Consider the following 15150-nt stretch of genomic DNA (forward strand, 5'->3'; position numbering starts at 1 on the left):
GATGTCTGGGCTTTATTTTGCAGTTAAAAGTGCAAAAATAGATCAAAGGGGTCTATTTTGTACATTATCTATCTGCTGGTTAGATAACACTCTAGCAGAGTATATCTAACATGGACCTTTTCCTGCAGTTCCTTGATATGCAGACTGCCAGGTTTATACAGTCCTAGGCCTGCTGCTGGCACATCATTGGGCAGTACAGTGATTTAGTGGTTAGCACTTCTGCCTTACAGCCCTGAGGTCATGATTTCGATTCCTTACTATGGCCTTATCTGTGTGGAGTTTGTATGTTCTCCTCACATTTGTGTGGGTTTCCTACGGTTGTTCCAGTTGCCTTCCACACTCCAAAAACATACTAGTGGGTTAAATGGCTGCTATTATAATTGACCTTAGTCTCTCCCAGTCTGTGTGTGTGTTTTTTAGGGACTGGAGACTGCAAGCTCCAATGGGGCATTGACTGATGTGAGTGAGTTCTCTGTACAGCGCTGCGGAATCAGTGGCGCTATATAAACAACTGATGATGATGATCATGTACCCAACATCATCAGGTTTGAACAGAGTAAAGCAAATAGCTTTCCTTGGCACTCTGTTCAATCCATTGACATCTCAGGTTTGTAAGATTGTGTGTCCGGGTATAGGACATTGGTTTGGATGTGCCGGTCCCACATATCATACGCTAGAGTGTGTATCAAACCAACAATGTGGTTTTATTTTGCAAATTTAACCAAAAAATAGAAAAGGTCCACAAAGGGGGACTTTTACTTTAAGAGAGGGATAATGATGCACTGACAAAAATAAACGAGAGATGGCCAACTTTCAGCAGTCCTGGTATGGTAACCTACACCCCCATCATTAGAATTTTTTTCTGTAGGATACAAAAACAAGCTCCTTGCAAAAAGTCTTTTTGGCAAAGAATGCAGGAAAACAGGGCAGCGATAGAGTTAATGACAACATGAATGCTGGCAATCTCTTGATAAAAAGAAAAGGCTGTTTACTTAATACACATTTTATGAATGCCTTGCTATTTTCCAATCAATAATGCAGTAAGGTCCAGTCAAGAGAGGAAAGAAAACGTTATTTTCCTTTGCCCTTGGCATGTATCTCCCCTACACCATGCCACAGTCATTATAAATTCATCACACTTTTCCACTGGATGCTTATATTCCAGTAACTTGTAAGGTTTTTCTACTTTATCTCAATTCCCAGCGTATGTTTCTTGGTACTGTTAGCAGAATCCATTTGAAACTGTGTTTACATTATCGTGGTGAATGGCACAAAGAATTCCTTTTCTCCTGACATCAGTTCCAATATCATTCTAAGCACTAATAAAAAATAAATATAGTTCTCTCCCTTTATACCGCTATAATCACCAGATATATTCTGGTAATAATAAGTGCATTCAAATGTTTATTTTCTAGAGCATCCTCTTTATAATGCCATCCCAGCATATGTTTATTTCATATATAGCTGTGTTTTAATTAATTGTAGTACATAATGTATAATCTCTATATAGAGGATTCAAACAGATGGAGCAAAATGAAGTTAATTACATATTCAGTATAAACCCTCTATATAGAAATATACATGATATTTTAAACAGATACACAGCTTTAGCAGGAGATAGAAACAGATAGTAATTGACAGCAGAATGCAAAAGATAAATCACATACTATATATTCATCATATTCAAACACCTATGTACAGAAAAATTCCATCTGAGTGCAATGTTAGAATTTTTAGAAGAGCTAAGAAGACTGTAGACAGAACTCATCCATTGGCTACTTATGTTTTTAAAGATGAGGGTCAGCCAAGAGAGACTGATGGGGCTTGCATCAGAGTTAGAGTTCTATTTTTCTGGGCCAGAAACTGTCAGGTGGTTCTGGGACCTAAGGTGTTAGCACTTCTTGTTCCTGGACCAAGGGTCTCAGAACGATAGCACCTAAGATGTCAGTGTGGCATACATAGTTCATGGACCCAAAGTGTAAGTGTTCCTTTATTCTGAGACCCAAACAGAGGTGACTCTTGATAAAATGCACTGCACATCTGACAGAGGACAACAAACAGATTATGTATGCTAGATCCACAACTTGTGTATCTCAGAACATTTCTTAAATCTGTATTCTACCACAATGGCCTGTATTTACCATGTAGGTGAATGACCCCTTCTAAAACTAACCTTTCTTCTATATCCCAAGGGGAAGAGGGTGGAACTGCAGGTTCCACACCTCTGGCCAACTTCCAAAGATCTCCCCTTGTTACGTGATTTAGTCCGTCGGTGCCACAAGACACAACAAGGGGCATTTCTTAGTGCTGGCAGACAGTCTGTTTAAAGGCCCCAATAGTGCTCCGTATATATCTTCTCTATAAATCTAACGACTGCCTGCAACGCATGTGGTGGGGAAACGAGTGATTCAGCGCAACGGCTTTAAGGGGGCAGGCTAGTCTAAGAAGGGGTTGATAACTTTAATATAGCATTGTTCAAGGACCAGCATAGAAATGGTATTATGTTGATTTTTTTTGCTTTTCATATTTGTTTGTTTTTGCTACTTGGTCTTTACTACCTATTTATTGCTCCCATTGAATAATTGAATATGTGGTGATTGATAGAGGCATGAGCTTATCAGCTATAGTGTATACACTTGAAAGGGTCATTTCTAAATACATCCCTCCAAATGTAAAAGCCAGAAACTTACAATGCAGGACAAGTAAAGTGATTGCATGGCTCCTCTTCGGAACTGGGCTTGGTACTCAAGTCACAAAAAGCATCTGACACCTCTTCATGTGTATTCCTATTTACACAACGAAAGATAGAGTACCGTGATCCTGAAATCAAAGAAAAGGCAAATGAAGTATGAAAAGGTAATTTTGTTGATAACTTATTTACCCCAATATAATGTTACTGCTTTGATCCTTGTACCTCCATAAAATAGAGAGAGAGCTGTAACTCTGAAGACTGACGCCCACTACTTCCTCACCAGAACTAACATTATTTATACCAGGACTAGTAATAAACTTGTTGGTGACCTGTGTAAACTTTTGCCTTGACCACTTACCAAATCAAAATCCCCGTCCTTAACTTTTTTTTTCGCTACAAAAACATGTAAGATTAACACAAGTCTGAAAGAACTCTGATAAATCAGTGTGTGCTCCAGCAGCTCAGCTGGAAGGCTTCTTTGCTGTTCAGCAGAGGTGTGACACTAAGGCTCACTTACTAACCGAAGATTATGAACATGTGCACCATATTTAAAAAAATTATGGTGTGCATAGTGCTTGCCCACTCCTTAGTTGGGTTCCTGAACAAATGCTCTGTATAACCATTTGCAATATCTTGAGAACAGAAATGTGCATGTTGGAAAATGTGAAGTGGTCACTTCAAGACCAGACTGTCATTATTTTTGGACCACCCTCCTAAGTATTTTACATTTTTCTTCTAAAATACTGCCTGTTTGAGTCTCTTAATATGGTTAAAAAAACATGAGAGTATAGGAATGTTATGCTCTTTATTAGATGCCTCAAATGTTTGTGTTTCAGGTCCACTGATCACAATGTAATAAAAACATTTATACTCGTACCATACATAAAGTGCACCTAAAAGGTACTGAAAGTTCAGTCGGTCATCTGATTTACGACAACTCTTTTTGCAGTGAGAAAAGGGCTTCAATGGCAAAACTTCTAACCCATTGAACTAATTCATTTAAAATTCTCATCCAGCTTTTACATGTAGGAGCAAAATGAGGTGTATGAGTGCGCCTAGACCGCATTCAGAAAGGATCCACCCAGCATTACCCAACTCATCCCATTATACTATACAAACTTCTATCCCACAGACACATGTCCATAAGTTTTAGATGTTCGTATAGGAGCTCCCAAGATAATGAGGACCCTTGGATCTTGAGCTTAGCCAAAATATAAACAAATGCTTAAAGATGGATGTATAAAAAAAAAATTACACTGGGAGTAAGTATATCTCCATAGAGTTCTATACAATTGTACAGGTGCCACCGTTCAGAATACAGATAAGAACAAGCACCTGCGTCATAGCACTTACATTTCTATGGAATGACATTGCTGTGCAACTCGCACCCTGCTAAAATACAGGTGTGTGCCTGACTATTTATTCAAATCCTTTTATGCAATTAACATTTAATGTTTCAATGCCTATCCAGCCTATGCCTTTAGTCTATAAATACTTATTTTGTGTGTGCTGTTGAAACAAACATCTATGTAATTTCTTCTATTGACATTGTTTGTGAAACATAATTTTAACTGCATTTCAGGAAAAAAAATAAAAAATTCCTTATGTATATTCAAACATAGCACTAATGATTGACAGCAATGACCCCTTATATATTTGCTTCCCTTCACCCACCTCACCTTTTCCACAGGTAACTGAACATTCAGTTGATCCCACTTGCTTCCAGTTGTAGTCACTGTTCCTTCGATGTGGCTGTAGCGGAGGAACTTGGTTTTCTGGTTGATGAGAAGGATTTCTCCCTGGCTGCCTAGGGGGCAGGGATCCTGCTGGCTGTCCTGTGTGTATATCAGTATCACTGATTGCATCTTTCTTGTCTGTAGGGTTTGAGGTATCTGCTATGTCTAACTGGCCATTGAAAGGTTCCCCTATAAAACAAAAACAAAAAAAACATTATCCTAAAATTTTTTTATTTTTTCATAAACTGAATTAAAAGTGCTTTACAACGCAATGATATGTCTCCAGCAGATGTAAGTAGCCCTGTTGCTCAAATAAATTGGACTTGATCAACCACTTCAGCACAAAATACCATTAAAATGTGTCCTTGTCATGAACTGATTTACCCCTAGTCTAACAATATTATGAGGTCAAGGAAAAGGACAAAGGGAGATTTTTTCTGGGTACAATAATTTATTTAACAGTTAACTTAGCTCACTATCATAATTCTCATTAGTATCATAAATATTTCCAAGTTCTACATTCTAAGCCATACACTGCATCACAAAACTAGTGTCTAATTATTACTCCGCCTGTTTAGGGCAGAGGAATAAAATGCCAGCCAGCAGGGGCGCACAGAGGATTTTTTACCCTCCACCCCCCAAAAAAAAGAAACGCGAGAGAGCTGCCTCACATGCGCAGCAGCTCCGTTTCAGCAGCACTGTACTATACAGCAGCCACGGCGCTGTCAAAGAAGCATCCGCGGCGGTGCTGTATACAATACATATACATCCCCGCCGCGGACGCTTCTTTGACAGCGCTTGCTGTATAGTACAATGCCGCTATGTAGGGCACTTTTTTAGCGGAGGGGAAGGCTTTCTGGGGATCCAGAAACCCCCCTGCATGCGCCCCTGGCCAGCATGTTTTGTAGTGCTGTTCAATAGTGGATTACATGTAAGCAGAATGGTGCTAAGGAGGCAACATCACCTGGTCTACGTTGAGCCGGTAGTTGTGGACTAATAGTATTTGCTGCTGGAATGACATACTCATAATGAATTCCAGGGTTTGGTTGCTGGTGTATCATCTAAAACAGAAATACAGTTTATGTATTGATATGATATACATCAGCTGTGTGAACGATATACTGTTTACTGTATATACATTATTGCATATAAAGCAAAAACAGATAACAATCAAGTGTGCATATGACATGAATGGCCACTAGATGGCACAATACATGTATTGCTCAATGTATTGCAGTGAAAGATACATGTAGTAAGACATAAAATAATAAATTACAACCAATTAAGAGAATTAATTACAACTGATAAATACTAATTAACACTAAAAATGAATAATGTTCTCCATGCTGTCATTATTAATAGGATTGTAGTATAAATTGAACGTTACTGAAGTTTGATGAAGGTAAGAATGGTCCAGCTAGTGGCCAGACAATTTGAACATAACATGAAAAATCATTGTATACATTAAAACTAACATATGCCAAACATTTTTCATCATACACATCAGGCTAAAACATGTGCTAGGAGTACGCAGTGTAGTGTATCTGAAACAAATCATTGTGGCTGAGGTCTAAAATCTTCATTTTAAATTACAGCTTGTCCAATAAACGATGTCATACTTATAACAAAACAAAATTGACATAGTCCACATTGGGCAATTTAACGTGTACATATTCTTTTGATTTGGGGCAAAGACTGTTATTAACTGTGGGGAAAGATTAAACTTTGGGTAAAATACAATTGTACAGGATTCTATTATTTTTACTACAATACTTTAGGTAAAAAGAGTTTTTCCCATATTTTTGTTCTATTTTTATTTTAAGTTTATTTTAATTCCAGCTTTCGATAAATCTTGATTGGTGGGAGTCTTCACATTGACCAAGCTGGCATAAATATATACCCTGCTGTCAAGTAACTGTATATGATGCTGGTTTGCTGAGAAGTAAAGTTTGTCACAGGCAGCTCTCTCTGTTGTCATGAAAAAATCAAGGAAATTGTTGCGTGTCTTTTCAAAATCACTTGCTAAAGGTTGAGTGGATTCTCCTGCAGACAAGCACACTTCTTCATTAAAAATGAGTTCTCCGTTTTACTGTTGAAATCAGAGAGACATTTTAAATAAATTGGATACAAGTCTTGTCTTTATACTATATAAATATAACTATACTTAAAAGTTTTTTTTTAAAGATGGTCCTCGAAAGGATTCCTTCCTGGCCATGTCTCCATGTTAATAGATGAGCACTTCTATTTTTCTGTTGTCAGTATCTATCTCTCATTATCTGTAGTTATACTGCACAATGTATAGAAATGAAAGTTTATTGGGCAGGCTAACTGTTTTTGAACAGAAGCAAAGTGATAACTGTGCTCGATTGCTGGAAACAAAATATTAGAATATTGGCTGTAAACAATGTAATATTGAATGGTAATAATTATTCGGTTAAAAAAATTATATAACCCAAATGCAGACACTTGGCTAAATTCTCCTTATTTCATCAATCCTTATCTGGCAGTTTAGTAAGAATGGAAAAAAATGCATTTCAATGTGTGTTTTTCATGTATCTTGTTGGGGATCCAATAGATAACTAGTACTGCATTTATCTTATTCTATATATATATATATATATATATATATATATACATGTACTTTAAGTTTTGAGGAGTATGAAGTATTTTGTACAGCGTGTATTTAAATAATTAAAGTGCACTGAACGTGTGCCTTGTCTTGGCACAATTAAATATTTATGAGCTATTTTAGGATAATAACACATATATACAAAGAGTGCACATAAACTGCTCATGGCATCGATTTTGTGTATAATTTCTCTCCCGCTTGACAAATATGTTTATTTTAAAGGAGAATAAAACATTTTACATGATCACATTGCAAAATCTAGAAGACTTTATGATTCCTGACAAGAGCCTAGATTTTTTTTTTTTCTATAAAAAAACAAACGCTGAACATTTCTTGGACCGTGATAGTATTTATGGTGGCAGCGATGGCTGTTTTAGAGCACGCATCTTCACTGCCAAGTTCAAAATATTAATAACGTAAAATCCTTTGTCAAATTTTAAGTATTTCTGGAAGAGTTGTGACCATTCAGCATGAGGTCCTTCGTTATTTTACACAGTGGTGTCAAGTAGCCTTGATGGATCTATTCAGAAAATGAAAAGATAGAATTGTTTTCGTTCCAGAAATAAGATCTGACTGGGAAAGCAAAAGGGGTGAACAGAGCTGAAGAATTTGTAGATTAATTGTTTCATTTACTTGGAAGACATTCAGTATAATTTAGAGAAAATGTGTAAGGAAAGATCTATTCTCAGTTAAGCATTATGTACCAAATCTAGCACTTTAATACGTCACCAGATATCTATAACTAAATTCTTAGCTTGCATAAATCTTTTTGAAATAGAGTCCTGCCAAAGGGCATCAGTAATAAATATTGCACCTTTTCAAACATGGAAAAGGACATAAATTATCCGCACAGAGTCAGGGTAAACCTCATAAATTTATGCAAAACTTTATTTTGTAAATGAGGGGGTGCTCCATTCCATAATATATTATGAGAGAAATCAAAGAGAGAAAGATGGATTCACAGGGCACTCCTATCCACACTAAGAAATAAATCTTATATTGTTAATTGATCAGGGCAAATGCCTTTATTAATAATCATAAAAACATATCTTATCCAAATGATGTTGTTTAACCTCATTGGCAAAAAAGTGAAATATTAAAATATAGAAAGAAGAATTATCTAGTGAATAGAGAAAATAGTGGTGTATTAAAAACATGGATAGTGGAGCCAAATGGGAAGACGGAGATTATAAGTTGAATCACTGAAAAACCAAATATCATTGACACCCTTTAATTCCACAATTGTATAATATATTCAGACAGGTGAGAGCAGATAAAGGTATCCTCAGATCCAATGGGAGGACATATAAAAGGAAAAATATATCAATGTAGTATATATTAACTGATTTGAGAAGATAGTAACAGAGTATGTCTGGGGCATTCAAAAGGATTCACCTAAATAAGTGTACTATGTCTATCATATATAATTGAACCCCACGTATCTATACTCTTATTGGTCATCCTGATTCATTGCTTACTAAAGGATTGTGTATCATCAATTCCCCTAATAATTGTATGCAATGCAACTAAAAACTGGTGGGAGAAAGTAATATTCTGTGTTTCTAATACATAAAGACAGCGTTATAAGAGCCTGTCCTCACCAGATATGCATAGCTCCCCCTAAATAATCTTAGATCTCCCAGGTAGTTAAATGCACCCGTTAGCTATAGCGATATAATTGACTTCCCTGCCTAAGTGAATAGAAAGCGCTGGGATTAAAACCCCATAATCATTATTGCAAGAGCGCTCGTGGCATCGCCGCTTACTGGCTCCACTTCCGGGTATGACGTCAGTGTCAACATCAATTACCCATGAGCCTCGACGTACGTTTCACTTCAAAAAAGCTTTATCAAGAGGGGGTTATCTTATAACGCTGTCTTTATGTATTAGAAACACAGAATATTACTTTCTCCCACCAGTTTTTAGTTGCATTGCATACAATTAATAGGGGAATTGATGATACACAATCCTTTAGTAAGCAATGAATCAGGATGACCAATAAGAGTATAGATACATGGGGTTCAATTATATATGATAGACATAGTACACTTATTTAGGTGAATCCTTTTGAATGCCCCAGACATACTCTGTTACTATCTTCTCAAATCAGTTAATATATACTACATTAATATATTTTTCTTTCTATATGTTCTCCCATTGGATCTGAGGATACCTTTATCTGCTCTCACCTGTCCGAATATATTATACAATTGTGGAATTAAAGGGTGTCAATGATATTTGGTTTTTCAGGGATTCAACTTATGATCTTCGTCTTCCCATTTGGCTCCACTATCCATGTTTTTAATACACCACTATTTTCTCTATTCACTAGATAATTCTTCTTTCTATATTTTAATATTTCACTTTTTTGCCAATGAGGTTAAACAACATCATTTGGATAAGATATGCTTTTATGATTATTAATAAAGGCATTTGCCCTGATCAATTAACAATATAAAACCTTTTCAAACATGTCAGACAACATTTTTAAACAAACAGGTAGTAGACCTAAAATGTAAACACCTGGGTAAATGAGGTATACCAAGCATATTGAAAGCTATGGCTTCTATACATTTGGAACATTTGTTGATTAAGTAAATAAAATCCCAGCATAGTCATGGTCATGTATAAAAATGCTGGACTTCCCAGGTTATCTATAATTATAACAAGCATGGCTACAGGAGGAGATGTCAGTGACTTTGAAAGAGGGGTGATTGTTGAGGCAGGCTTGGCAGGAGCTTCAGTGACCAAGTTGTTAATGTTTATGAACAATGGTGTCAGCATGGAACTCAGAGAACATTATCATGTGAAAGGGCAACAGTGGACAGAAGCTCATGATATCAGTGGCCCTTCCTATTTCAGGATGCAACCAAAACAATTATCCATGCACTCATCATTTCCCATCTTGATTACTGTAACCTTCTCCTCACTGGCCTCCCCCGCTCCCCTTCATTCTATAGTTAGCGCGACTGCAAGACTTATCTTCCTTTCACGACGCTCCTCCTCTGCCTCCCCTCTCTGCCTTGTGTTACACTGGCTCCTCTTCCCCTACAGAATCCATTTAAAACTCCTCACCATCACCTACAAGGACCTCTCCAAATAAACTGCCCCTTAGATCTCCAACCTCCTCTCCATTCACACTCCCTCACGCTCAGCCAATGACCGTCGCCTCTCCTCCACTCTGTCACCTCATCCCATTTCAGAATCCAAGACTTCTCCCATGCTGACCACTGCACTGAATAACCTCCCACCCCCATCCGACTGTTCCCTAATATATGCTCCTTCAAACGGGCACTGAAAAATCATCTGTTCCTCAAAGCCTACCAGCCATCCTCCTAACCCTCTCTCCATGCTCATTCTCATCACCTCTCTTCCCGGCCCCTTTACTCGCTCCTCCTGTGCTCGATTTTCTCTTTTGACTCCATTTGTGCCTGTTGTTTGTTTGTCCTCCACTTAGGATGTAAGTTCTTAGAAGCAAGGCCCTCTCCATTCTCTATACCTTTCCAACTTCACTATAATATGCTTGGAGCTTCTTGGTATTATTTGTTTATTGTACTGCACTGTTTTTCCCTGTATGGTCTATTGTTTCTATTGTGGACAGTGCTGCGGAAATTTTGTGGCGCCTTATAAAGGTTAATAATAATTTGAAATGCAAAACAGGCTAGCAACTATGGGTCAAGTCACAGCAAATTTGAACCTGTGTTGCAAACAGTCAGTTTAATACAAAGAAAAAAAAAAAACAAAAAAAAAAAACTGTCCTGTTAAAACAGAGCTGGATGTCAGTCAGGGTGCAGAGTATAAACTACTCCTTGAACCTGGCAATGCTCATTTGCAAGTTCAGTGGTGCAAAGTGCACAGTTAATTTTATGCAGATCACAGTCACTGACCCTCAAAAAGCATCTGTTGGGATCTAAATTTAAAATATTATTTACTCTGTTACACTTAGATTTAGTACCATGTTTCGTACTGTGTGTGGCTATGTATGTTATTGGAAACCTGGGGCTGTTAAACTTCCTTGACTTAGAAATTCAAACTTAATATCCTGCTGTTAAATTAAATAAAATCTTTCTTGAACTTACATAAACATCCAGTACTTCATTTGTTGGTCCTTCCGCTAAAAATGATTCCCCTGCAGTGCTTGAAATTTCATTTGGTCGCTTATATGTGAACATTGTTCCTCCTCCTTCATATTTCCCAGGTCTGTCAATTGCCCAATTTCCATTGATGATTGATCTGCCTGATCGGCTTCGGAGAGCTAGCAGAGGAATACAGAATATATTTGAAATATTTCAAAGATGCATTGTACTATCTTGCATTAGGAACCATCCTTATTGCTTTAGAGCATGAAGAACATTATTAAAAGAAACCTCCTGCTGCTTCTATCCTGAAAAATGTTTTCAAGGTATCACAATAAAGAAACTATAATTGCTACAAACGCTACTGACGGTACATATAAAGTAGCTAAAACTACATAAAACAGAAAAAGTACCCATTAGCAAAACACAAAACATGGTTGTACTTGTGAATTTATGTATAGACTTTCTTGGAACCATGGTCCATTTCAAATGTCTAGGTAGAAAATGTAAATCTGCAACTTAAGCTTTCAGCGAAAAATTTACAATTGGCCCTCTGTCGGCTAGAAGAGCTGCAGGTATTCAATGGCACATCACATCACAGAACAATATATAACACCAGCACAGATCATTATTACAGAACACAAATACATGTTCTTATATAACTGACTGCTCTGCAGCTAGTGGACATTCTGGCCTGACCTCTCAAACTGAGGATAATACCATAATAAAACTTTATTATAAATGCAGTAAAATTACAGCTTCATGGCTAGTTGCAGCACTTTGCCATTTTAAATCCAATAAAAACATTTGCATTACCACTTGAATTTAAAGTCCTTTTAAAGAATACCTGCCACGCTTGTTTTTGTACAATAATGTATCACAGAGCTATTGTTTAATTCATGTTATTTATTTTCTTGGAGCCTGATTAAATTTACTTGCTAGGAAATGAAGACAATTGGATTTACATACAAGGCATGACAAAATCAATTTAACCTCTTAAAAAATAGAGTTTGTATGCAAAAATTAGTATTGCCAGAAAATGACACCAGTGATTTGAAGTTCACCCTGGCATACATTCTAGTGTAGAATGCCCCCACCAACAAAATAGCAGAGTGTCCAGAACCCTGTGTCATACTCACCGTGTGCCTATGTTCTCTCTCAGATATGTTCACATGAGCGCACATAGCTCCCTTACCAATCATTTTCAGTTGAACTGACAGTCAGGATAGGCATAAAATGTAACAGTAAAAGATAGAATCTAGCCTGCTCCACTGCATTTTCAGAGTGATACAATACCAAAGACAATCAATAATAATGATACCCTGGAGGTACTTTGTATAACTGAACCTTTTTATTTATTTATCAACACTTAATAATGCCTACATATTCCACAGCGCTTTATAGGGAATATTTAATCATTCACATCAGTGCCTGCCACAATCTATATTCCCTGCCACACAGACAGACACATACACGTTAATTTAATCAGAAGCAAATCAGAGCACCCAGAGGAAAGCCGGGCAAATATGGGGAAAACACACAAATTTAACACAGATAGGGCCCTAGTTGGAAACGAACTGTAAAGGAGCAATGCTTACCACTGTGCAACTATGCTGCCTTTATCTATTATAATGAAGAAGAATAACTTCCCATGTTCACTACAAATATCAGTGACTTGCACTTCAATTTAAGGCACTCATAATGTAATGCTAACATGTAACGCATTCTTTTTTTTAAACAGTGAAATACCTCTTTGCTTACTAAGGTGCACATTCAGAGGCTAGACATCTGTGAGCCTCATAGCAAAATTTTTGTGTGTACACCTGTATACCATCCAATAGTGAAAATTGCACTCGTATATACATGGGGTTTTTACATGGAAGAGGGGCCCCCTCTGCTGTGGGCCCTGTGGCAGCTGCATCTACTGCAGTTACGCCCTTCCTATTATTATTATTATTATTTTTATATCTAAGAAAAGCGTCGAAGGGCATTGGGATGTGGTGATAAGGTAGGATGGTAAACAGAGACAAAAAGAGAGTTGTAGGGGGGTGCAGCATTGTTTATGAGAAGGGCGTGTATATATATATATATATATATATATTTATATGCACATTATTAAAAACCCAATACATGTATTGTTAATTTATTTTAAATTCAAATATCAAATGATGGTATATATGAAATTCCTTATTTTTTTTACATAATATACACACTTCTGTATATATGACACATAACTTTTGTCCACATTTTATATAACAAGAGAATCAACGAACGTGATAATCTATGGGGCTCCAAACCCTACTTTATCTTCTTGACAAATCAAGTAACTGTTTAGAACACACTTTTTCAAAACATCATGTACATAAGATGTGTCTATTTTGGTGTCAAGGCAGTGAATACCTTAAGCTAAATTTGTAAATTTACTTACAAGCAACCTTTGGTCATGGATTACAACAATGTTTCATGGATAACTCAGGGTTTGTAAAATGTCAGCATTATCTATATGATAGAATTCTTTGGTGTCTTTCTAAAATATAATTTTAGGTCAAGTCAAAAAAAGCATCGTCATATACTAGGGTTGACAGTAAAATTCAATGGGATTAACCAAGTTTTGCAAAACCCTAATTATAATATTATTGGTTTAGGTTATGACACTATTTTGCCTACAGTTTCTAAGTAATAATCTCAGGTGCAATGATAGATCATACTTGCCAACCCTATGTTGTTCGCAGGGGCGCACGCAGGGGGGGGTTTCTGGATTTCCAAACCCCCCCCCCCTCCGCTAAAGAAGTGTCCCTACATAGCTGCACTGTACTATACAGCAGCCGCGGCGCTGTCAAAGAAGTGTCCGCCGCGGATGCTTCTTCAACAGCGCCGCGGCTGCTGAATAGTACAGTGCTGCCGCGGCGCTGTCAGATGCGCGGGTGCATGCGCAGCAGCTCTCTCGGTTATTTTTATTTTTTTGGGGTGGGGTGGAACCCCTCCTTAAAACTTATGCGTGCACCCCTGAGCCGGGTCCGGGAGATCCTGGAGGGCAGGAGGGGTGTATGGGTGGAAGAGGCGGAGCTTCACGATTTGCATAATTTTGGCCCCGCCCCCAGTGACGTAATGCCTGTTTGGGGTCTTTTTACAGTGTAAAAAGACCCCAAACAAGCATTACATCACTGGGTGGCGGGGCCAAAATTATGTGAATCACGAAGCCCCGCCCCCTCCGCCCGTACATTCCAGGTCTAATTTTATTGAAGTGGGCAGATGGGCCAGATGCAGGAGAATCGCCAGCTCTCCCGGGAGTCCGTGAGACTGACCCGAATTTTGGGAGTCTAACAGACATTCCGGGAAAGTTGGCAAGTATGTGATAGATCAATATGTGCATTCTATTTTTATATTTAAGATTTATAATGTATATTTGAATGTTTACATTTTACATACTCAATTTTTTTCGAGATTAGCATTTAATATATTGGGCTTCATAAATGCTGAGTAACACTGCTGAGGTCTAAGGTGAAATTAATAAACAAGCTGTTGAAAGATGGGTGTCTAAAATTATAGAAGGCATAAAACATACATTTCTATAAAATGTTAATTTAACCAGCAGAGACATATGTCAAGTGGGGACATATCCTAATATAAGCTCTTCTCCATGTTACAGAACTAAATAAAAAATAAATGTTAAGAAAAGCTCATCGATAAATTCACTAAGCAGTTAAACATTTTTTAAGTTTTTCAAGAGATAAAAAAAATATATATCAACTTTGTTTTTTCTGCGATCTGGGTGTAGGTGTAAGTTATTGAGTAGTCCTTCATTTATTATTTATTAAATAGCATTATACACTTTAATATTAAACAGATCATTGGGTTTTAAGAATTTACCAATTAATATACTGAAAAGGAAAGGTGACAGAGCAAGATATCTGTATTGCAGGAGAGAAGGAAAAGGCCCAATTGTGCAATAGTTAGGTGTGTGTGTCCCAATATAGTGCTTAGTTCTATGCATACCAGATTTATGAGTAGGTCAGG

General features: G+C 37.3%; 1 protein-coding gene across 2 annotated transcripts in view; it reads right to left on the minus strand.

The window, feature by feature from the left end:
- THSD4 (thrombospondin type 1 domain containing 4) overlaps window positions 1-15150 on the minus strand; it is a 637279-nt gene that overhangs the window by 29728 nt on the left and 592401 nt on the right. For both annotated transcript variants that reach the window (XM_075208082.1, XM_075208083.1), the window contains 4 exons: window positions 11137-11312; window positions 5393-5489; window positions 4372-4617; window positions 2691-2820 (listed from right to left, as the gene is read on the minus strand). In XM_075208082.1, the coding sequence (XP_075064183.1) occupies window positions 2691-2820; window positions 4372-4617; window positions 5393-5489; window positions 11137-11312 (649 nt within the window). The remainder of the gene's footprint in view (window positions 1-2690; window positions 2821-4371; window positions 4618-5392; window positions 5490-11136; window positions 11313-15150) is intronic.

This window comes from Mixophyes fleayi, chromosome 4, assembly GCF_038048845.1.
Source record: "Mixophyes fleayi isolate aMixFle1 chromosome 4, aMixFle1.hap1, whole genome shotgun sequence".
NCBI lineage: Eukaryota > Metazoa > Chordata > Amphibia > Anura > Limnodynastidae > Mixophyes > Mixophyes fleayi.